The sequence below is a fragment of the Enhydra lutris genome, unplaced genomic scaffold, assembly GCF_002288905.1.
Source record: "Enhydra lutris kenyoni isolate GAN:26980312 unplaced genomic scaffold, ASM228890v2 scaffoldscaffold32, whole genome shotgun sequence".
Lineage (NCBI taxonomy): Eukaryota > Metazoa > Chordata > Mammalia > Carnivora > Mustelidae > Enhydra > Enhydra lutris.
Window position 1 is genome coordinate 6,048,023 of NW_019154116.1, and position 24,062 is coordinate 6,072,084.

General features: G+C 49.1%; 2 protein-coding genes across 8 annotated transcripts in view; one reads left to right on the plus strand and one right to left on the minus strand.

The window, feature by feature from the left end:
- Positions 1-1,912: 1,912 nt before the first annotated feature.
- LOC111153466 (FAST kinase domains 3) lies at positions 1,913-11,944 on the minus strand. Of its 4 annotated transcripts, none has more exons than XM_022512492.1 (7): positions 11,877-11,944; positions 9,516-10,989; positions 8,810-8,895; positions 5,837-6,011; positions 4,577-4,646; positions 3,168-3,282; positions 1,913-2,226 (listed from the first exon to the last, which is right to left on the minus strand). In XM_022512492.1, exons 2-7 carry the CDS (start codon positions 10,954-10,956, stop codon positions 2,128-2,130), a joined length of 1,986 nt encoding a protein of 661 aa, XP_022368200.1. In that variant the 5' UTR covers positions 10,957-10,989; positions 11,877-11,944; the 3' UTR covers positions 1,913-2,127. The 4 variants fall into 4 exon arrangements, 3 of the variants coding, with proteins under 3 accessions (XP_022368200.1, XP_022368201.1, XP_022368199.1); XR_002641001.1 differs by having other exon boundaries at positions 2,176-2,226; positions 4,577-5,173; XM_022512493.1 differs by lacking the exons at positions 1,913-2,226; positions 3,168-3,282 and having other exon boundaries at positions 4,243-4,766.
- A 177-nt stretch (positions 11,945-12,121) lies between these two features.
- The window catches only part of LOC111153446 (5-methyltetrahydrofolate-homocysteine methyltransferase reductase), a 31,002-nt gene continuing 19,061 nt past the window's right edge, over positions 12,122-24,062 (plus strand). For 3 of the 4 annotated variants that reach the window (XM_022512466.1, XM_022512468.1, XM_022512470.1), the window contains exons 1-5: positions 12,122-12,181; positions 14,088-14,248; positions 16,006-16,159; positions 17,512-17,629; positions 20,168-20,552. In XM_022512466.1, the coding sequence (XP_022368174.1) occupies positions 14,120-14,248; positions 16,006-16,159; positions 17,512-17,629; positions 20,168-20,552 (786 nt within the window). In that variant the 5' untranslated portion in view covers positions 12,122-12,181; positions 14,088-14,119. Of the gene's footprint in view, positions 12,182-14,087; positions 14,249-16,005; positions 16,160-17,511; positions 17,630-20,167; positions 20,553-24,062 lie in introns of those variants that run through there. The other variant, XM_022512469.1, reaches the window with a different exon arrangement.

Consider the following 24,062-nt stretch of genomic DNA (forward strand, 5'->3'; position numbering starts at 1 on the left):
TCCCTGATGGGGCACGGACTCGCTGGTGGAAGGGCCCGAGCGCCCCACTCCAGAGCTCAACCCACTCCACCAGCCGGCATCCTCGTCCTCGTCTTCCCCGAAACTTTAACCTGAGCTCTGTAAGGGCTGCCCCTCCCAGAGCAACTAGCTTGTGGACCCCGGAAGTAGGGGCGGGGCAGGCCGGGTGAAGACGTCCAGTCGGTGTGGCGCGGGTATAGCTACTGGGTGAACTGGCTACCTGTGTAGGGGCGGGGCTCAACCACCCCCATAAAGGTTGGTCTGCGAGGCTGGCGAGGGGGGGGGAAGGAGAGCTGTCAGAAGAAGAAGAAGGAAGGAGCAGCAGAGAAGAGTCGGCGGGAGCAGCAGAGAGGGGAGCGGCGGGAGCAGCAGAGAGAAGAGTCGGCAGGAGTAGAAGAAGGAGAGTCGGCGGGAGCAGAAGAAAGAGCTGTGACAGCTCTTGTAAGAGCTATAGGAGCTGTCGCAACTCTCCTTAAGAGCTGTAGGAGCTGTGAGAGTGTGACAGCTCTTGTCAGAGCTAGAGGAGCCGCCAGTGGGCCGAGCCGCCCGCAGCTCCGACGCCTGCCCCCCGCCCACACCGCGGCTTCGGCAGCGGCGCCCCGGGGAGCTGCGGAGCCACCTGCAGCGGAGCCGCCGTTGCACCTGAGACGCCAGTGGTCCAGATCCCAGCACTCCAGCAGCAGTCCAGACGCCGGCGGTCCCAGCACTCCAGCGGTCCAGACGCCAGCGGTCCCGACGCCAGCGGCCCCGCTGACACACAGCAGGGAACGGCCTGACGCCGGCAACCTCGCTGCGAACGGCCTCGCTGCCAGGAGCGGCCTTGATACCCTGAGCCGCAGCCTCGCTGGAGCTGCGCTATTCCGGGGAGCGGCTTCATCTGGAAAGAGGCTTCCTCGGTGAGCAGCCCTGTGGGAGGCAGCATCATCAGGAAAGAGGCTTCCTCCAGAGTGGCCTCTTTCTGTGAGCAGCCTTTCCGGGGAGCAGCCCTGAGGAGCGACCTCATCAACTGTGGCCTCGTCCTGGGAGTGGCCTCGTCCAGAGCGGCCTCATCTACAGAAAGGCCTTATCCAGAGCAGCCACGTTGGGAGCGGACTTGCCGGGGTCTTCGTCGTCTTTTCGTAAGAGACAGCCCTGACCGGTCAGTTTGATTTTTGATGCTTGGCGTGAAATAAAGCTTTGTTGGATTTTTGCTTTAATCCGTCTCGTTCTTTGATCACGGACCCTAACAACCTCAAAGGGGCGAGGACGCATCTGGCCCGGGGGACATTCTGATTTATTCCTGATTCAAAATTCAGAAGCTTCTCTCTCTCAACCAAAAGCCCCACCCCAAGCCCCACCTAAAGAAATTAACTTTTACATCTTTACACCTTAGAAGAATAAATAGCTCCATTTCCAAAGGAAAACATTCTCTTATTAACTGAAGAGTCATTTCTGCATAATTCTGTAACTTTCCATTTCTATGCTTAGTCATAGTCTCTTTTCCACTGTTCTTTCTCCTGACCACGTACAACCGCCTCTAACAAAGCAGAAAGAGGGAAATAGACAAGATTTCTTCCTTATGCTTGTTATAAGAGGAAGCGAAGGTCTCAAAAGGAAATACTTTGGGCGCCTGGGTGGCTCAGTTGGTTGGGCGGCTGCCTTCGGCTCGGGTCATGATCCAGGTCCCGGGATCGAGTCCCACATCGGGCTCCCAGCTCCATGGGGAGTCTGCTTCTCCCTCTGACCTTCTCCCCTCTCATGCTCTCTCTCTCTTTCTCTCAAATGAATAAATAAAATGTTTTTAAAAAAAAAAAAAAAGGAAATACTTTCAGTCAGCAAATAACTACCATAAAACAAAGATTGAAAAGTAAAGACACTCATTACGTTCCTTTATTGTACTCGACCAATAGCTTCATGTATAAAAGTCCCTCTAAAAGTATTAAATAAAAATAAAAATTTATTTTAAATTTACCACTGGTAAGTGTATACACAGTATAAGGAAAACTAGACCCTTTCCAGATCACCACAGTCCATGAACAAATGGCTAATTCACCATGTTTGTTCTGGTTTTGTCCTGAGTCCCACGAAAACACCAGTTCTTCTGAGTCCTAAAGCCAGTCTTCCTTCCTGTTACCAACGAACGCCCACCTTTTGAGGAAATAGTTTTCTTTGTAAATACTCCACCAATTCCACTCTTGATTTCAGCAACTCAATCTCATAATAGGGGATCTGTAAAGGGAGGGAAATAAAAGACATCATAATGGGTCACATTGTGAAGTCACCTTGGTGTCCTGGTTTCCTGAACTCGCCCCCGTGGCAGAGTGCAGGCTCCTGGGGGGCGAGGCTCACAGTCCTTTGCTGTGTGGCCCCAGAGCCTCCAACAGTGGCTGGCACACAGTTGGCACATAACTGGGACTCCGGGAGCCTGAACACGTGGGAACAGTGGTGCTCTAGGGCCAGCGGGAGGACAGCCGGAGCCAGAGCATGGATACTCAGAACAGCAGGGTCCAGTCTGATGGGGGAGGCAGCACGGGCAGAGGTAGAGCCTGTGGGGGCACGGGGGGGGGGGAGGAAAGGGGCCACGGAGCTCGGGGTGGTGGGCCTCCTGTGGAGGGTCCTGACGCTCAGGTGCAGAGGGCTTCTCGCTTTCTCCCGTGAGCGGTGAATGAAAAATAAAGGCTCTGGACACGCAGTGGGGTGCGGGCTTGAGAACATCTGTCTGGGGACGCAGCTGAAACAGGGCGTGGGGAAGGAACCAGACAGGACAGCAGCCACTGGGCAGCTCCAGGCACCTTCCTCACAGAGCCCCTGGTGGGCCGCGGCTGACGCAACCACGAACAAGGGCTGAGGCACAAGGGTGGGAGAGGATCCTGGATTTAACGGGTCCTCTCGCCTACTCCCGGCCGTTGGATCGGGGGGAACGAAAGCAAAACAGATATTCTAATAATTTAGAAATTCTAGAAGCAGAGGTTAGCATAGCTTATGGAGAATACAGGGACAGAAGGTGTGAATGTTCTATATTTCACATATACATACAGAGATTAAGCCTAATGAACAGAGTTGGCATTTAAACTAGATGGAAGATTCTGTTGTCCACTGGGACCAGCGCCCTGGAAAGAGCCAATCGCAAGCAGCAACTGCTTTCCGAGCGAAGGCACCTGAAGTCCTACCTGCACCACGTGGAAACCAAGCAGGCGCAGGTGTCTCTGTTTCACGGCTTCCTTTCCCAGTAAGTGTTTGGTATTCAGAGAAAACCTGTTTGGATCATCAATGCACAGCGCTACCCTGAAAAATTGGAGGGAGAAACTTAATTTTTTATTTTTTAAAATTCTTTATTTAAATTCCGTTTCATTAACAGTGTATTATTAGTTTCAGAGGTAGAGGCCAGGGACTCCCCAGTCGCGTGCATCAGAGCTCCCAGTGCTCATTACATCGAGTGCCCCCCTTAATGCCCATCACCCAGTTACCCCATCCCCCTACCCACCTCCAGCAACCCTCAGTTTGCTCTCCAGTTAAGAATCTCTTATGGTTTGCCTCCCTCTTTCCCCTGCTTCCCCTATGTTCATCTGCTCATTTGTTTCTTAAATTCCACATAAGTGAAATCATACAGTATTTGTCTTTCTCTGGTTGACTTATTTTGCTTAGCATAATACCCCCTAGCTCCAGCCACGTTGCGAATGGTCATCCTTTCTGATGGCTGAGTAATACTCCACTGTGTATGTACACACCGCATCGTCTTTATCCATTCATCTGCCAGTGGGCATCTGGGCTTTTCCCACAGTTTGGCTTTTGTGGACATTGCTGCTATGAACATTGGGGTACATGTGCCCCTTTGGATCACTACGTTTGCATCCTTTGGGTAAATACTGAATAGTGTGGTTACTAGGTCATAGGGTAGCTCTATTTTTATCGTCTTAAGGAACCTCCTGTTTTCCAGAGTGGCTGCCCCAGCTTGCATTCCCACCAACAGTGGAGGAGGGCTCCCCTTTCTCCACATGCTCACCAACACCTGTTATTTCCTGTCCTGTTAATTTTAGCCATTCTGACTGGTGTGAGGTGGTATCTCAGTGTGGTTTTGATTTCTATTTCCCTGATGCCGAGTGATGTTGAACATTTTTTCATGGGTCTGTTGGCCATTTGTGTGTCTTCTTTGGAGAAATGTCTGCTCATGTCTTCTGCCCACTTCCTGACTGGATTATTTGCTTTTTGGGTATTCAGTTTGAGAAGTTCTTTACAGGTTTTGGATACTAGCTCTTTATCTGATAAGAGGGAGAAATTTAATTTTTAAGACAATCCAAAATACTTATATATTCTTAGTGGCACAGATTCGCTTGGGATTCGGTTATTCCTCTATGTCGGCATTATTTTCAGTCACTCACGGATGTGCTATCCTTTCCTGTGTTGCAACGGCACTCAAGTTTATTAACATGAATGTCTATGTTACACGGAATTTCCACAATCGGGATGCTGCATGCCAGTGTCTTCACTTCTAGAACCTCGTCTACTCTCCCACCCTGGGAAAACAGCATCGGTTACCAAGCCTGCCGAGTCTCGCCACATCAAACCACACCAGTTTTACCTCTTATGCACATCTTCATTGACTGTAAATGGCAGTACTAATCCTTCTTCGTCTAATTTAATTTCAACATCTGGTAAGAGAAGAAAGGAAACATTCTCCGTGTGATACCCTCACAAACACTACATGCCTGTCCTCCTCCTCCTTCTGTTCTGAATTCTTCCACACTGTGATGGACCAGCCGGGCTGAAGTCTGCGAAGTAATGACCATACCAGACCATGGTGAGAATTTCACTTTAACCAGCTCTACAATCACCCAAGTCAGCCTTAAGTTAAGGATGCTCCGCCATGAGAAAACCAGGAGTGGAGTCCTCTAGATACCGGGCATGACAAGAACCTTGCCTTTCTTCTTCTCCTTCTGTAGAAAGTGGCAGGAATCCTTCAACCCAGAGAGTGAAGGAAGCCCTTTAAGCGAAGCAGGAGTATAACCTCCGCAAGTTAAAACTTTCATCACTGCGGCTCCCAGAGCCTCCCAGAGCAAAGCCTCCTGCACCCTGATGTGTGGTCGCCGGGCACAGTGGACCACCGCTTCCTTCCCTCTGACATCCTGCCATTCCTTCTGTAGAAAGAGCCCATGTGAAGAAGGTGAGCTATGATCACCTGAAACCAATAAGACACTGTCACCTTTGAGCTGATTTTCTTTTATTCATTAATTAAGAAAAAAAAACCGTGACGGGCATAAGAACGTGAACTCTCCGGTCAGCCCCGTGCAACAGAACTTTCTGTTGCGAAGCAGGTATTTTCACCTTTGCTGTCCACCACGGCATCCACCAGCCTCCTGGGTGTCTAAGTGCTGGATGTGTGGCTCACGCAACCAAGGACTGAACTGTGGATGGGTTTTCAATCGAAGTTGATGGAAACTTAAGGAGCCACGAGTACTACTGGCCGCTGCACTGGCCAACGCTGCCCTGGACGACGACAGCAGCTAAGAGGGACGCAGCACGTACTACATTCCCGGTATCACTCTATACTCTCCCTTGGTCCTTATGCAATTCTGGGTCACTGTGCTTCTTACATTCATTTTACAGAAAAGAAGCAAGCAGAGAAAGGTTACTCTGCCCGAAGACATTCCACTACCACGTGGGACCCCCCTGACTGTCCGGACTGCACAGCCCTACCCCTACCCCGCGTTCCAATGTGCCTTCAGGGAAGGGCCACCTCTGCTACATTTCCAGACCTTGCAGGGGCGACTAAATCCCACAGATTCCCAAAGAGGACAGCATGCTGAGGCTGGTCAGGCACAGCAAACCCCCTACTACTTACCTATTGTGTAACAATACGGCGTTAACACTTTCGGAGCAAAATACAATCTTGCTCCCAAAAGGTCAACCAGTCCAATCTTCACAAATTTGTAAAGCTGGAAATCCACAGGCGTCTCCAGGGAAGAACATGGAGTAAGAAATGATCTCACTCGGTATTTAGGAAGAAGTTTCTGACCCTAAAAATTGGATGATTAAACATGAGAAAGGAAGAAACGATACAAAACAAGAAAATAAATCCAATAGTTCAATGTATCTTATAAATATGTTTTAAAAGTAGTCAGTGGGGGCGCCTGGGTGGCTCAGTGGGTTAAAGCCTCTGCCTTTGGCTCAGATCATGATCTCAGGGTCCTGGGATCGAGCACCATGTTGGGCTCTCTGCTCAGCAGGGAGCCTGCTTCCCCCTCTCTCTCTGCCTGCCTCTGCCTACTTATAATCTCTCTCTCTCTCTCTCTGTCAAATAAATAAATAAAATATTAAAAAAAATTAAAAAAAATAAAAGTAGTCAGTGGTCACAGAAAGAAAGGGAAGGGTGGAACAACAATGCTATTACAGCTCCAGAAACATCTTTAAAACTCTTAGAATTACTTTAAGGGCCTTGAGGACACTCATGTTTTCAATAGAGGACAGTATGAAAAAGGTGACATTTCAAATCAGGGAAAAAAGGATGGCTAAATGCTGCAACTGGTAATCCACCTGGGAACGAGCTAAGTGAGAGTTCCAGCGTGCACTGTGGACTATCATAAATTCCAGGTGAGTTAAAAAGCTAAATACAGAAAGGGAAATGATACTTTTGAAAATTTAGAAAAATATTTATACTACCTTAGGACAGGTAAAATATTCTCAGTGAGAAAAGAAACCTTAAAAGATGGATAGATTTTACTACAGAAAATTTAAAAACTTTTATATAGTAGAAAGATACCATAAACAATATTAAATTAAAATTAAAAAGTAAGAACTATAGGGGCACCTGGGTGGCTCAGTCAATTAAGCATCCAACTGTTGATTTTCAGCTTAGGATCTCAGGGTCCTGAGATGGAGCCCGCCACCGCAGGCTGTGTTCAGTGTAGGGTCTGCTTATGTTTCTCCCTCTCCCTCCCTCTCTGCATCTGCTCCTCCCCTGCACCACGCACATGCACACACGCAACCTCTCAAAAAAAAAAAAAAAAAAAAAAAAAAAAAAAAATTAACAACTACAAACCAGGAGCGCACCTGGGTGGCTCAGTGGGTAAAGCCTCTGCCTTCAGCCCAGGTCATGATCTCAGCGTCCTGGGATCCAGCCTGCATTGGGCTCTCTGCTCAGCAGGAAACCTGCCTCCCCCCCCACCCCCGCCTGCCTCTCTGCCTACTTGTGATCTCTCTCTCTGTGTCAAATAAATAAAATCTTAAAAAAAAAAGTACTACAAACCAGGAGAAAAAATGTACAACATACACAGATATACAGGAACTAATATCTCCATCTCACAATGTGTTCTAGGATGAGACAAAGAAAAAAAGGACAAGCAACCGAACAGGAACGTGAGTCAAGAAACGGATTCGAAGAGGATTCGTAGCAAACGTAAATGACCAGGAAGCACTGTGGAAATACATTAAACTCTTCTTCATGGAGCCGAATGGTAACAATTAAAGGACTGATAACACGCAGCGACAGAGGGGCAGGGCCATGGCCGGGGAAGGGACATCTACAGCCATCAGGCCCAACAAGTGTGTGGGTAACTCAGTCATCTCACTTTCAGGAATCCAGTCTCTAGACTGAAAAACAAAAAGGCTCCAGTAGGGAAGGACACATAAGAATGTTCACTACAGCCTGCTGACGGAGAGAAACGCTGGGGAAAAACCTGCGAGTCCAACAATGATGGAAAAGAATAAATATCTGGAAATGGCATGCCATTCTTAAGAACAGTGCATGTCACCTTTGTGTACTGTGCCCAAGGAATGTCCATGATGTACTGTGTATACATAAAAGTATACTGTCCTTGCAGTAGCCCCATTCCAAGGCAAGAGAGAAACCAGGACAGTGTTCGTGCCTTTGTGTCCATTTGGACATAAAAACTGCTATCAACACTGCTCCTTCAGGGATGGAAGGAGGCTGGGGTAAGTCATTGCTCTTAATATGCCTTAGCACTGCTCAAGTTGCTTTAAACAAAATAGTTGGCGGTGGGGGGGGGGAATGGGGGTGGCCCGGTTGGTTAAGCATCTGCCTTCGACTCTGGTCATGATCCTGGGGTCCTGGGATGGGGCCCCGCATCGGGCTCCCTGCTCAGCAGGGAGCCTGCTTCCCCCTCTCCTGCTGCTGCTCCTGCTGCTTGTGCTCTCCCTCCCTCCCTGTCAAATACGTAAATAAAATCTTAAAAAAAAAAAAAAGAAGAAGAAGAAAATAGTGGTATCTCCATTCTTACACCTTACTCTGAAATGAGCTACTCTTAAAGGTGAATCAGTGTGGCCCGGAGGACCAGGCAAAATGAGCAAGTCCGGAGATGCCATCTGGGATCCCACACAGGGGGCCTGATTAAGTCAGGACAGTGAGTCCCTAGAGGTCTAGACCGGAAGCACAACCTGCACCTCAACTGAACAGAGAAGAGGGAAATTTCTGGTCTGGCCTAAAAACGTACTTGCAATCGTTTAGGATTTGCTCGGTCCAGAGATTCGCACGTCTGTATCCAACAGCTGTGGGAGCGCTAAAGCCCTTCGCAGCCCTCAGAGGGAATCTAGGGGCGCTCTGACTGCGGCACTTGACGAAATCTTCTAAGACACCCCGCAGCAGGAAACGGTCCTTCAAAGACCAGACGACAGCAATAGGGCCAATTTATCAAAGAAAAGGTTACCTGGTGGCAAGTAACTCCAAGTGAATGAACGTCCTGCTTTCTGACGTGGTTACTGAGACAGATCAAAAGAGGACAAGCTTCAAAACTGGGGGTGGGGACACGAAGAACGCTGCCTCCACGGCAGAATCAGGCAGCACGGCTCTTGCTCTTACCTTATAGAAAGGGCATTCTAGGACCGAGGTTAAGAACAGTTGGGTCAGCTGTGCGAGGCTCAGTCTGTCCAAATAGGATTCTTCACCTGAAATAAAAAGCGTTCCGGTTGTGGTTACTTTGGATTTTGATCTGTGTGATGAAAGAAAGGAACATCCAGGAACGTACAATGTCCACTAACCGCTCCGGAAGGCACGTACTTTTAAACGACCCTGGCAGAAGAACGTGTCAGAGCTAAGTACGCTTGCCATCCGTGCGATCTCGTTTTAACTTCCAAGGAACTCAAGCTCCAAACGACAAAATATAATTAAAAGAAACAGGTATGTTAAAATCAGTACGGAGTCCCTTGAACTGGAGACGTGGACACCTGACATGTCTGGGTGGCCATCCACTGAGATGACTGACGCCAGCCTGTCAAAACCGGGAAGTCTCCAGTTGCCCTCACAGCTTCTGACACGTTGTGACTATGACCGGGGCCACGTCATCCCACAAGACTCAGGCTGGCAGTCTGTCGAGCCGAAACTGTTTTCCCTGTGTGTATTCCATCACCCTAGACCTCTGTGTTTTGATTCGCACCTGACACTCTTATTAAGGTTATTACGGAAGAGGAAAGAGGGGCACATTGCTCAGTGTATGGGCAGACAGGCGCCTCAAAAACCTCACATGTTCCAGGGTTAATTTCCCCACTTGAAGTTATAACCAACCCACCTTGCAGCTTTTGAAGAAAATAAGGGCTGAATATTTTTGCCATGAAGTTGACCGGATGGCATTCAATTAGTGAACATGAATGGAGAATTTTCAGTAGTGTTTTGGGTGGAAAATAATTGAAATGAGTGAGCAACGTGTCTTCTAGCTTTCTAAAGAAAGCAGAGGCATTCGGGGGCAAGTAATTGAGTTTTCCAAATGGTTCGATTAACTCAGAGATCTGATGAGGTGAAAATTTTTCTGATTGGCAAACAAAGGTTTCTGCCACTGCATCGAGGATGGGTTTTGAAAGAATCCGCTTCCTACCGCAGTACTCCGTGACCTTGCTGACAACCTCAGGATCCAAAGTGAGACACACTGAGGCTACATGCTGCTCGAGGGCTTTTGTAAAAAATCTGTCGTTGTGCCCAAAGTATATGAAAGCCTCTAAGACTTTTCTGAGCTCTTCATTAGTAAAACGAGGGATATGCCTCACAACATATTTTCCCAATTTTATAACCAGAGGAAGTGCCTGGGTTTGATCAAGAACCACCAGGGCACTGAGGATTTGGCTCATTGATGTTGGAGTCAAGCTGTAAACTACAGACAGAGAAAAGTTGTTTAGCTTATTAAGAAATGCTTGGTGTTGGCCCACTTTTTCAGTACAAGCCTGCAGGATTCTATAAAGAGCCACGATATCCTCAGGGGTAAATTCTTCCAACTTTTCCCTTTTCAGCTGACCTATCACCAGTTCTAGCGTCGCGCAGCCCGGCCCCTGCAGTATGATCAGACTTTCCCCAAGAATACAAAGACTGTGGACTTCCAGGCCACCCCCTTTGAGGCGACGCTGGCATTCTGCCACCAGGCTCAGAACCAAGCCTCTGTGGGGATCCACATGCAACAGAGTCAGAGCTTGCAAAGTGGTCACCAAAACCGTGTCCGGCAGACCTGAAGGTTCCTGTTCACACTGAATGCACAGCGCCTGAAAGACACGGTTCTTTAGTATTTCTTTTGGCAGCTTTTCATCACCATCTTTTCTCCCCACTTCACAAATCCGCTGTAAGGCGCCTGCTGCTAGAGTATCAGGCAAAGTCTGCAGTTTGCAGCTTATAAAACTCAACACTTCTTCTGAGGACGTGAAGCTGTTTAGTCTCCTGTAAAACGTCGGCTCATCCACACTTGTAAGACTTTGTTCAGGCCTATCCCAGACATGTGCTTCAGAGAACACGGGCTCACCAGCCGGATGAAGGTCATTTCCGTTTTCTGAATGGAAGTTTTTACAACAGCTGTGATGGAACCTGACCCCGAGAGGCTCAGCCTGCGGTGAACAGAACCACGGACACAGACGCTCCTCGGCTACCTTGTGAACATGAATTATAGGATGGTTTTTCAGAGCGGCCAGAGCTCCGTGGATCCGAAAATCAGACAAATGGCAAAGGTTCCTCCACAAGGTAATTAAGGCCATGTCATCAGATCCTCCACTCTTCTTGATTTACAACTAAAGGAAATTAAAAAAAAAAAAAAAAAAACATGGTCAAATATATACAGCGCATAATCCAACCACATGAATGCTTAAGAAACCGAGCAGGAGTACTGGTGACAAGTGACTCATAAACACAAGTACCCAAACATCAGTCTCTGCATCGGCAGCTTGGAAAAGCGGCTGGCATCTAAGAGTAATACCCCCCGCCACCTGGCATCCTCCCACCTCCCCCTGCTTTGCCGGTAGAGCTAACCCTCACCACACAAGGCATCAAGTACTTCTACTCATTCTACAGATGAGAAAACTGAGCCCAAAGAGGTTATTTTATCCGGTTTGCACAGCTCATCCGTGGCAGAGCTGGGACTCACACTCGGGCGGTCTACACCCCAAACACGCCTCCTGCGTGTTGGCTGACAGCACTGCGTTTGGTAAAACACACCCAAAAGGAGCAACGGGTAAAAGGGCCCAAATCCGTAGAGGTCAACGCAAAGCAAGGCTCAAACACGTGGAAAACGCCCGAGGCGTCGCTTTCCTCTCCAAGTTAAGATCCTGCCAGGGCCGAGGAAGAACGGGGTCTAGTTTGGGGAAAAAGGCAGATTTGAAAGAAGTGAAACGATGCAGCGCACAAATGGGTAAGATGAGAATTCCGTGTCCACCTAAAGGCTCGCGTGGGACTTGGGGACACGAGTGTGCAGGCCAGAGAGACGGGGCGCCCCAGGAACCGCGTCTTCTAGGAGTGAAAGGACCCCACGCGCCGGGCGCCTGTAAACCCGGCGACCCGGGAACCTGCGCTCCAGCCCGGGGAGTGCAGGGGCGGCGGCCGGAGAGGAGCGGGAGGGCCATGGCGACACGGACACCTCGGCAGCGCCGCGGGCTCATGTACGCGGGGCCGGGACACCTACCAGGCTGGGACACCTACGGCGCTCAGACCGCGGGAGCTCCGAGCGGCGCCGAGCCACCGGAACCTCGTGGGCCTCCGTACGCGCATTCCGTAGCGGACGCCCCCCCCCGCCCCCGGCAGCCCGGCGCATGCGCAGAGAGAAGGCCACACCCCCGCGCCGGGAGCGCTGTGATTGGCTCCGTTCCTTCCCGAGCTCCTCATTGGTCTTGGGCGCCAGAAAGGTGTTCGCCGTGACTGAGAGCGCAGCGCAGGAGCAGGCTCGCGTTCCTACTCTTGCCGCGGGTGTTTCCGGCTGGGCACGGTCAGGTGAGACCGCTGGCTGCGGTTCCCCGGGCTCTCAGTCCGCCCAGTTGGAGCCCGCGGGGAGGCGGTACAGGTGGGGGAAGGCACGGGCCTCTGCGCCCGCACGTCCCTCTCGCGGCCGGGCTGGGCCCTCCCCGGTGGGTCAGGAACCGGGCCCGGCTGGGCGGACAGCGGCTGGGCGGGCTGCGCGGGAGGCTGGGTCCTGGGTCTCCCGTCGCTGCTCGGCAGCTGGTCGGGCCCCTCAGTGGCGTTAGCACGAGCGGCGCAGGCCCCGCAGGTCCCTGTGGGCGCCTCCGTGGGCGTCTGTGTCCCGAACACTTCCCTAGACTGGGGGGCGAGGGGACCCAACGGGGCGACCCCAAAGGGGTGCGGCAGCGAGGGTCACGCGGGGTGCTGCTCCCCCGCTTCTCCGCCTGCGGGTGCCGGGGATCCGTCTCTGAGTAACGGGGGTCACAGACCTTTGTAAGGTGGTGGTGGGCCTGAAGGGGTTCCTCCTCCTCGGGAGCGCCCGGGGCTGTGCATGGCGCCCAGGAAGAGCTCGAGGTACTTAGCTGTGGTGACGGTAAGCGGTGACATTTCCATCACTGCATTTCCACAGTTGTCGCTGAGCCCAAAATGTGTGTTGTCTTCGTAGCAGGCATTTATTCGTTGGTTCGGCTGACTTACTGAACGCCTGCTCGGTGCCAGGCAGTGTCCTGTTCCGTAAGGGCATTCCGTGCGTTCAGTGTTCCCTAACACAATCCTTTTAATTTCTTTGTGGCTTAATTTATCCCTGGACGTAACTGGTCAATGACATAAAGCTGATGGTCCATTCCGAAACGCCAGGATTTGATACTGATTCATTGAAATCTGCCCCTACAAGTTGGCAGTCAGTCCCCTGGTTTTGTTATTATTTTTTTAAGTTTAATTTACTGAGTAATCTGTACACCCATTGCGGGTGCTGGAAGTTCACCACCCGGGGATCAAGGGTCTCACACTCTGGACTGAGCCAGCCAGGCGCCCTCCAGTGCCCCAGCTTTAGATCCTGGATGAGGATAGGAAAACAAGTCTGAGAGTCCCGTGTCTTACTCCTGGTTTTCTCTTCAGGAAACACATTTTGAACTTGAGTGGATTGGAAATATTTCCTCTCTCTCCGTACATGTATACGTGTGCACTCGCGTGTGTGTATCTGATACTGAAGTAGAGCGGGGTATGTAGCTTGATTAACTGCTGTGATTAGCGTATTTGGCATTCAGAACGGGTAGGAACAGAATCGTATACTTCCAATGGAATTTTTACATTTAAAAAAAAAACATGTATTCATCTGAGAGCGAGAGCACGCGTACAAGTTGAGGAAGAGGAGAAGCAGACTCTCTGTGGGCGCTGGGAGACTGCCTCAGGGCTCCATCCCAGGGCTCGGAGTTTATGACCTGAGCTGAAGGCAGGTGCTTAACCGACTGAGCCTCCCAGGCGCCCCATTGCATTTGTTAACATGAAAACATCAGATTTATTGAGCACTGCTGTGTCTCCGCTGTGGCTCAGATCTTCACAGCTGGCACATCTTTGTCGGGGGCGGGGGCGCTGTTAACCCCATTTCAAGGGCGAGGGAGCTGAGGCACAGACCAGTGGAAAGGCTTGCCTGAAGTTCTGCCATCGTGCATGATGGACGCCAGATTCGAGTGCGAGGAGTCGGACCCCAGCATCCGGTTTCTGAGCCGTGGATTTAGAACTTTACTCCTGTATTCTCCCTGGTTGGATGAATTCTCTTTTTTAGACTCGCTGAGAATTACGCTAACGTACTTAGAGAAGCCTGCGTCGTATTACGTGTGCATATTGTCGGAGTCTTTTAGAAAGACTGTGAGGGAGAACACCTGTGGTGTATGCCTCAGTTAGGAACAAAGAACATTCCTCTGTCTCTTCTGTTCCACAGTGTGTTGAAGCTGTAGCACATGCCGTGAGGCGATGAGGAGGTTTTTGTTACTCTATGCTACACAGAAAGGACAAGCGAAGGCCATAGCGGAAGAAATATGTGAAAAAGCATTCGCACATGGATTTTCCGCAGATCTTCACTGTATTAGTGAGTCAGATAAGGTGAGCGGCTACTCATGGATTTTACTGTGTTTTATGCTCAGAATATGTTGGTTGGGAGGTGACGTTAAACAGCAAAGTAGGCTGCTAAATGTCTCCATACTCCCTTTTCTCTCAACACTTAGAAACTTATTTTATCAACTCTTGTTAAGATTTGTCATTTTTTTTAACATACAAGTGTACATTTGAATTTGACCCAACAGTTTCAAAAGCCAAAACAAGTAACCACTCAATTGTGAGGGGTAGTAGTAGCACTTCCTTTCTCTCTCGGCTGTGAGAACTAAACAGATGAGTGCTTGCACTTGTGTGTTTCCCAACTCACGAATCCTAAGTGCCCCTTTTGCATTTCCTCAAAATAAAGACTTTGCCATTCATGTCAGAGTTCCTCCAAGGGAAGGACTATGCAGTTCTTTTGTGGACTACAATTTAAAGCAGGAGTGGAAGGTTCTAAAGAAGATTCAGCTTCTTTACGGCAGGGAATGCTTATTTTTAGGCTTAGTCTCTGCAGAAATTCCTACCTTAGGTTATGGAAGATTGTAACAGATCTGTCTTCTTTCAGTTAGTGTGATTGAGTTTTCTGGATTTTACTGTCTTATACAAGTCAGTCTGTAGCAACGAGCAGGAGCTTTTTATAGAAGGACAAGTTCATGTGCCAGCCACTAACACTTTAAAAATGTCCCTCAGTACTTTAAAAATTAACCTCGGTGTAGCCGGTATACTCAAGTTCATAGTCTCCTCTGGCCTTTTCCACGTCTGTAGTTCAAAGGACTAGACTGTCAGCAGCACAAGTGAATGAGAAACTCCCCTCATAGGAGAACCTTCATGTTTCTGTATGTGTCAGGGTCAAGATGACTCCAGATGTAGCCACTCACCCACCAGGGAGCATCCTGGAGGATACTGCCAGGCCGAAGTTTCTGTAATCCTACAGCAGCCTCGGTGTTGGTCTGTTAATACTCCAACCAACTTAGAAGTCAGTTAACAACATTTAGCAGGGTGCCACATGCTAGAATATAATCTGAATCTGTTATTGTAAACAAAAAGTTGTCAGCACCATATAACTAGCCCTGATTTGGCCCCTCGGGCTCACCTCACCGCCTCGGCCAGCAGCTATTTGAACTTTAGGTGAATGCTACCAGTCATGTTAGCAGTCCTGTTTGCTCTCCCCAGCTCATTGGTTTCTCTAGTCCTTGATCCAAGTTTAAACAGATAGCTGTCTACTTGCTAGGTCATGGTAGTCCTTTTTAAGACAAAGTTATGTGAACTGTAAAAGTTCACTACACAGGGTGCGCTGTCTCCTGTAAGCATTGAATCACCTGGTAATCTGTTACCTCAAATCCTTGTATCAGCATGAGGAAGTGGTGAATCCCTCAGTCAGATTCGATGATACACATGAGCAGTAGAGATCATGGAGTCATTAGGAAGAGAGACAGTGAAGTGTCTCTTTGGAATATTTAAATTAGATCAGGTTTAGAGTGAAGAAACTTATCTGTAAGTTGCTGAGTTTTCTGCCGATGGTTTCCATTTACCCCCTCCGTATTCCCAGCTTCCAGGATCCGGAGGGGGTGAGGAGTGGGCCAGGTTCCATGGTACCTGAGGAGTAACGCTTGCACTCCCCCCTCTTCATCCTCTGTGCTGTGAAGCCTCATGCAGCACAGATGCCTGGTTCTGGATAGAGGAGACCTCGCTGGTTGCCTTGCTGATGTGTTAAGTCAGAACTATGTACAGCCGTAGATCCCTGACACGTTGTCCTCATTTTGTAGTATGATCTGAAAACTGAAACAGCACCTCTCGTTGTGGTTGTTTCCACCACGGGCGCTGGAGACCCACCCGACACTGCGCGCGAGTTCGTGAAAGCAATACAGGACAAGGCCCTGCCGGGAGACTCCCTTGCTCACCTGCGCTACGGATTACTGGGTATGCACCGTGTTTGCGTTCTGCCTGTCCTCAGTTACTCCTGGTTTAATTCTGGTATCTGAATGTATCCTTCAAAACCATGACAAATAGTTGTGTAGATTTTGTTGTTGGTTTTCTGTTTACCGTTCCATGTTTTATATTTCTATGGTGTCCTGTGTTCTGTGAATGCCTCCCCTGTCTTCACCCCATAGCAGCTCCTCTGTGGAGCCCCTGGAATAGCATTTTTTTTTTTTTAAGATTTTTATTTATTTGACAGTGACAGAGGGAACAGAAGCAGGGGGAGTGGGAGAGAAGGAAGCAGGACTCCTGAGCAGGGAGCCCGATGCGGGGCTCGATCCCAGGACCCTGGGATCATGACCTGAGCCGAAGGCAGACACTCAATGGCTGAGCCACCCAGGCGCCCCATTTACATTTTTTTATTCAAGTTTTTTCTAATTTCTGTTTTCAAGAATGAACATGTATGTGTTGCTTTAAAAAATTCCTCAAAAAAGGTATCAACCATTCTAGTCACTGTTAGGCCATTTATGGACCGCACCCCCCCATGCCCACCACAATTGCTTACCCTGTTCTTTTTGTGAAAGTATGTGGAGATGATTAAACAACTGAGAAATTAACACTTTTAACCTTAAATTTTTAACCAAGTATGAAAATGTTAGTCCATTTTCTTGCCAGGAAACATAGGAGTTCCTAATTCACCTAACACAGAAATACAGGAAATAATTATGTTGCAGACGTACCTGTCTATGCTCTCAATTAGGGGTCAGTAAAATCAATAAAGGGCCAGAAGATAACTGTCTTAGGCTTTGCAGACCATGTGTTCTTTGTAACAACTACTTAACTCTTGTTGCAGCTGGAGAGCTGCCGTAAACTATGTGAACAAATGGGCTTGGCTGTGTTCCAGCGCGATTTTATAAAGACGGTCCAGGGGGCACCTGGGTGGCTCAGTCCAGGAGTTGTATTTGGCCCACAAGATGTAGTTTGCAGACCTGTGTGCATGAGATCAGAAGTCTGCAAATACAGATACTATGTTTTTTTTTTTCTTAGACCTATCTAATTCTTCTTTTAAGATTTCCATATTTTTTCACAGATTCATGGAAACAAAAATGTGAAAATATTTGTTAACAGTGGCCAATAAGTGTTTCTGTTTTGATGGGTCTGTTACTGTAATATTGTAAAATAGAAGGCAAATATTTGCATACTTAGTATTTACCCAAGGAAAACCTCAGGAGACATGAAGGTGTGCATTATTAATCAGAGCATGGAATGGTATTGTTTTAAATATTTGTTCTGTATATCTTCTTTAAATTTAAACCTTATTGTGTGTGCACTGGTAACCCGTTTGGGCTCCCTAGGGCTGGGTGATTCGGAATACACGTACTTCTGCAACGGCGGGAAGATCATTGACAAGCGACTTCAGGAGCTGGGTGCCAGACATTTCTACGACACCGGCCATGCGGATGACTGCGTGGGGTAAGAGCAGTGTGCTTCCCCTCCACATTTCCAGTCAGCCCCTCTCTGTACTACATGAAAGCTTGTGAGTTTATGAAATATGATGACTTTTGATTTAGCACTGAAGCTTTTATTTTGAAAGTTATTTTCCTTTTTTTAGCTTTTTTTAGCCCTAGGACCAAAGATCAGCCAGGGCTTGATTTCCATATTCTGTTGACTTTAAGTGCCTCCAGATTCTGCTAAGAGAAGACATCTGTAAAGATGCCCTGGGATAGTTAGCTCTGTCACGAAATGTGGAGGCATTTGTAGAAGTCCGCATTTTCTTTAGGAACTTCGATAGCCTGCGTGTTGGCTTTCTGCCGTGCGCACACAGGGACTGGATGCGGGTCCTCGCGTGGAGGCCTCCCATCACGCCCGGCATCCCTGGCAGTGAGCACAGGCCAGAAGCGTTCACGCGCCGGCACGCTGTGTTCCCTGGCTCTCTCTTTACCGTCTTAATGGCCGCTTGCCCTCATGCCAGCCAGAAATATAATTCCTATTTCCATTAGTTCACTGGTGGTTTTACAGCTCAGCATTTCACCCTCTGTGCCACCTTTGAAATCCTCTTGATGTGTTTATTCAGAGATCGAATGGATGTTGTCCTATGACTAAGTTTATCATTCAGCCTCTGGCTATTTCAGCAGATGACAGCTGACCACCTGACCTTTTTTTTTCCCTACTTGGTGTGCATATTCTCACCCACTTGATCTTTGTTTATGAATGACGACAAATCCAGCACATGCCGCGCTTTTCTGCATAGCACCACCTTGCTCGGGTCTGCTGGAAACACTTCTCTTTCCGCTTAGCCCGCCCTCCGCTCCGTCATGCTCCGTGAGGGCGACGTGCTGGTCTTTTCCCACGGCCCAGTGCGTATGTTCTTGATCGTGACGAAGCTCTGCCGTGTTGCCTCGCGTGTTCACCTTCTAGTCTGGTCTCCCTTTATGTTGATTTCTTTGTGTTTTTGTGTTTTCTGTTTTTTGCCGGAGTCATGTTGCCGTTATTTATTGTCTTGTATGAGCCATGTGCTTGCTAACTTCTTACCGAACCGACTGGGCCTGTCACTGAGTCCACATTTTCCTTCTCTTCACAGTCTTTCCGTTGCCCTGTTCGTTTACTGGATCCAGCGTTAAAATTCTTGAAAGTGTTTTTATCAACCTGTAGCTCATCAATTTTCAGCCTAACTACCTCGCTTGAGTTTGCCCTCTTCTAAAATTATTTTCAAGGAGATACTCTGGCTTAGCGTAGCAGCCCCCACACTGATGGGGACAAGGATGCAGAGTGGGGTCCAGTCGCCTGCCTACAGATTCTTGATAACCAACCGCCTTCACGGAGCACTGAAATCTTGGTCGTGTTACTTACTTGTGTGCTCCACTTTCTCCCTCTGCGAGAGGGGATAATAGTGTGTGTCGTGGAAAATTTGGGGGAGGAACAAATGACTTGATGCAGGTTGTCCTCTTAGAGTAATACTTGCCCTGTTGTAAGTGTGCCGTGAACATTAGCTCTCCTACTGGAGGTGTTAGCGACTTAATATTTTTGAGCTGTGAAAATGGCGTTTTAAACGTAGCTGTCATTGCTGAACTCAGAGTTTTATGTCCTTGCTTTCCCAAAGGCTCTGAAGGATGTATGTGTACTAATGAGATTATAGCCAGAGTCATAATAAGGCAGAAGTCTGAAATGTGCCTTTTCCTGTCATTTAACTTTATGAATTAGGATTTACTTGATTCTTCCTTTGAGTTGTGATTAAAAATGAAAAGGCTGTGATTTCCAAGATTCTGATGCATGGTTTCTTACTTGTTCAATTAAAGTTTCTCCGTTCAGGGAATATAAGGGTACTATTGTTGGCTTGCCCTACTTTGTCTATTAGTAAATACGCTACCACATTCTAAAACTTATCTATGATTCATTCAGCTTTCCTACAGGAATATTAGGTTTTCTTTCTCTTGTGTTCAGACGCCCTGAAAATTTCATCAGAAATGTTCAGAACCAGTTCAAGGTTTGAACTCTTTACTTAATACCTAGCATTAATCCAGAGGGATTTCTTGGTGATATTTTAATCTGTAGGGGAAAAAAAAAATCACTAAATTAGGGGGAAGAAATGATGTTGCATTTGACATATGTAATTATCACGTGATACTAGAGTAGGCTTGGATTTGGGATAAGTTCTGTTAGCCTCATCAGAATTTCACAGGCCTACTTAAAATTACAACTTCTTAAAATAGTACCAACTATATTTTAGGAAGTTAAGAGCAATCCCATTCCTGTTACTTATTATTGAAATGGCTTCATTTCTGTCCTGACCTTTATCTATGCTCAATTTTTTTTACAGCTGAAGTTCTGATGAACACACTGTAATGTTTTTAACTTAATCATAGGTATGTTTTGTATTCTGAATAGTCATTATATTTATTGTTTTTAACATTTGCATAGCGTTCTGCCAAGTAGACTGCCATTATCCCATGATTTTGTATTTAAATGGAGAACTTAGGCATTTTTTTTTCTTTTTTTATTGCAACAACCCAGTTTAGAACTTGTGGTGGAGCCATGGATTGATGGACTCTGGGCTGCCCTCACGAAACACTTTACATCCAGTAGAGGAAAAGTGGAGAGGATCGGCGCTCTCAGGGTGGCATTGGATGCCTCCCGAAGGATGGATCGTCTGAAACCAGAATTACTACACATTGAATCACAAGTTGAACTTCTCAGATTAGGTGATCCAGGGAGAAGGGATTCTGAGGCGTGGGGACAGAATGCAGTGGACGGAAGTCGGTCAGGTGCTCCAGCGGCTGAGACGGAGTCCGAGTCCTCGCTCACCTGCTCGGAACCGCCGCTCTCACAGGCGGCCCTGAGCACCCCCGCCGCGCCGCCCGAGTACCTGCACGTGCGCCTGCAGGAGTCTCTGGGCCCGGTAAGTGCTATCACCCCGGGCCGCCGGCTGCAGAACGTCCGCTTCCCAGAGCAGCCGCTTCGTCGTCGTTACTGCATTGCAGCAGGGGTCCGCGAGCCGGCCTGTTGGGCAGATGCGGCCCCCCGCGTGCCTCGGAAGTAAGGCTTACTGGGACCCAGGCCTGCGCATCCTTTCCCGTGTGGCCCGTGGCTGCTTCTGTGCCACAGCGGCGGGGTTCGGGGTGGGGGTCCCTGGAGGCGGGTGCGCCTGAGATGGTTACTGTCGGGCCCCTTCCAGAGAAAGTGCCTGGGCAGAAGCGCTTGCATAACGTCACTTCTGTCTTTGAAGCAGGAGTAGTTAAGAGCTCAGTTTCTCTGTCATTTTGGAGAATTAATTTGTTTCTTCATTTCAGTGTGGGTCGGGGGATGGCAGGTGTTGTGGGCACTCAGGAAATGACCTCAGCTACACTTGAAGTGTGATTTCACAGCAGAATCACTTTTCCAGCAGAGGCTTTGTGCCCTGGGTGCCCTGGGATGCTCCACTTTGGGGATTATTCTTTTTCTTGGTGACATTTTACAGCATGGTTTTTGCCTATATTAAGTCATTTTTTTGTCAGGTGTGTTTTTTCTCTTAATAAAGAAGTGTCCTTAAAGTAGTCTCTAAATTTTGAGCATTAAGTTGATTAACAACTCATTTCTCCTCAGCACTGCCAGCGTGCGGCACCCTGACACTTCTTCCGTCAGGCCGAGACTCGGTTTCCACCACAGCCCATCTTTCGGGGGAGCCACGCCCTCCTTCTCTAGCGTGGCTCACAGTGGTGCTCCCCGTGGACTGTCTCCCATAAACCTCCCCGCGGCGCAGGATTGCGATTTCTTGTTTCTGGATTTCTTATTTTAATGAAGCAAGGCTAGACATTTTAGAAGCAATTTAAGTACAACTGTCTAGCCCGTTAGAACTGTTGGCCAGCACCTGATAGGATAATGGTTTTTTAACATCTGCTTATGGTGTTTTCCTAGAGCATTCAGGCAAACGTGTTTATAGAAACAGCTGTCAGGTGTTTTCCACTTACGCTCCATTATTGTGCAAATTGTTTAGTTAAGTGAGGTACTTAGGGTAAGTACATTTTTTCAGGCTTGGGAGTAGGTGGGAGTGATGAGTGAGCCTCTGGCTGGACAGCGGGTGAGGGTGGCACGGGCAGGGTGAGAGCCCCCGTTGCAGGCCGCAAGGACAGTGCATGTGGCAGAGGCACGTGAACATGGTTTGTCCGACCAGCCGCTTCAGGAGGAGGGTCTGAGAAGCCTTGGGGTATGGCACAGGTCATTGAAGAGGCTTCAGTTGCTGGTAATGTGGTGGAGAGAGATTAAGATCTCACCCAGTTAACGCGTACTCGTGTACATCTGCTCAAGGGATATGCTTAGACGACAAGGGGCTGGAAAAAGATTTGGGGGGCGTCCTCTTGGGATCCTCACATTAGGGAACTGAGAAGGGGAGGAGGAAGCAGCACTGGGCAGAGCGGGCATTGAGCCTCCGTGTCCTCTCAGCCAGTCCCGCTCCCCACAGCGTCAGTTCCCCAGCGCTGGTGTCTCATAACCTGTGGGGTCTCTGGATCTTGTGGTGCAGGCCGCAGGGGCTCTCGTCCGCACCATCGCTCAGACCTGCCGCACAGCCCTTTCCTGCTTGGGGCCCCTGTCACAGCCGGCTGCCTGTTGTGTCACCAGGTGCGCGGGTCGGCACTGTCATCCCAGGTGTGGAAAGTGCTGCCGCTTGCAGGTCCTGAAGGGCCTACCAGCTCTTCTCCCGCTCTCCACAAGACGCACTAGCGTGTCCTGTACTGGAGGGGGCGTCCTGACGTGCCTCAGGCTGCCGGACTCCTGGAAACTGTGCTTAGAGCACTGGCCTCTCAGTCTGCACAGGGCCTGGGCCTTTCCAGAAACTCCCACACACTGGCCACTTTGCACGTTGCGTGTGAGTCGGTAGTGGGTAGTTCGTAGCGTAATGTTCCTGATGTCGTGGGCTGGCGTGACCTTCTGCTGAAGGTCCAGATGTTCTGCGTTGATTCAGGCTGTGCTGAAACAGCTGGCAGGAGCATTATCACAATCTGGTGGCAAAATGGTAAATGGAAATTGTTGCAAGTGAAAGTGTGGTCCTCTGTAGGGATAGAGATGGAAAAGAGCCCAGCGCTCACTCTGTCCACATGCCCTGTGCCTGAGGCCATATTAATCCGCTCTAGCAAAGGAAACCATCCGTCGTGGAGGCCGTCACTGGGGCTACTGCTTGTGTTCCTTGCGGCTCATTGTTCTCCCCCAGCATCCGCCGGTTGCGTGCAAGGACCGGGTTGGTGAGTTAGATGGAGACCGTCCCTGGTCCTGTACGTTTTTAGGGCAAGTATTGATATAGTATTGATACCTGCCATTCCTCAGGATGGAGTATTTTTCACTTTCTACTTGGGTGAGGGGAGAGGACAGCGTCAAATTTAGAGGCTTCCTCTTGGCCTCTCCACTGTACAGCCCTTAGCCACGGGCCAAGAACTGAGTGGACCCATGGAACCAGACCTGGCCCAGGATTCCCGTTTATAGCCTGGCCCTATAGGTCCCACTCTAGTATGTGGCCCATGATGACACTTTGGGTTCCTGGATAACAGCATAGCTGGACCCTCTTCTAGCAGTTCCTGGAGTATCTGGGTATTCCCCTTGGCCCAGTGTATGTTACCCCCTGAAAGAACTTTACCAAGTATGATCTCTGCGATATTGCTACGTCTCCCCCACGACCTCCCCTACACGTGGGAGACTGCGTTCAGCCACCCCTCCAGCCTTCCTGCTGGGATACTTAAGCCTCCCTCCAACACCCCGCAGGACTTTGCTGACTAAGTGCTCCCACGTCCCTCTGTTCTTTGGTGGTCCACCTTTCCCCTTACTCTTGGTCCAGTCTGTTAGCTCTGGCCAGCAGAGCGGCCAGCCCTGAACTTCTCCATGATGTCGGTGCCCCTCACCAGCACTGTCCTGTTGGCCTTGGCAGTGGAGTATGCTCTGGGCCCTCCAGGGAGCATCAGCATCCCATAGGTTTTGGCTCTTCATAGTTTCATCTGCTCTACTCTGTCCACTTCTCTGAGCCTTTTACTCCTATCATCTGGTGCTGGCCATGGAACTGTCAGCAGTTCTTCCTCATTTAGTGTGGACTTTAGCTTCCTCCTTGGCCTCGTAACCATCTCTAGAGGCTGTTGCCAATGTGTTAAAGCCAGTATCCTGAGATCGTGCTCCCAGTGAGCAAAACTTCTCTGTCCAAGTTGACATTCTCCCCTTGTTGGCCCGGGACCTCAACGTTCCATCTTATGCACAACGTTCCATCTGGTTTTTGCTGGTGCGGTTGCTGTGTCCTGCACTCTCTTCAGAGCATAGTCCCTCTCCTGCCTTAGCTGGCCCAGCCCATCTGAGGCCTAGTGTGTCGTGACTTAAGCCTTACTGGCCCAGCAGCCAGGAGAGGAGATGGGATGCAAGAGTGGGGATATGGGCCTGTCTTACAGGACGGAGGTCT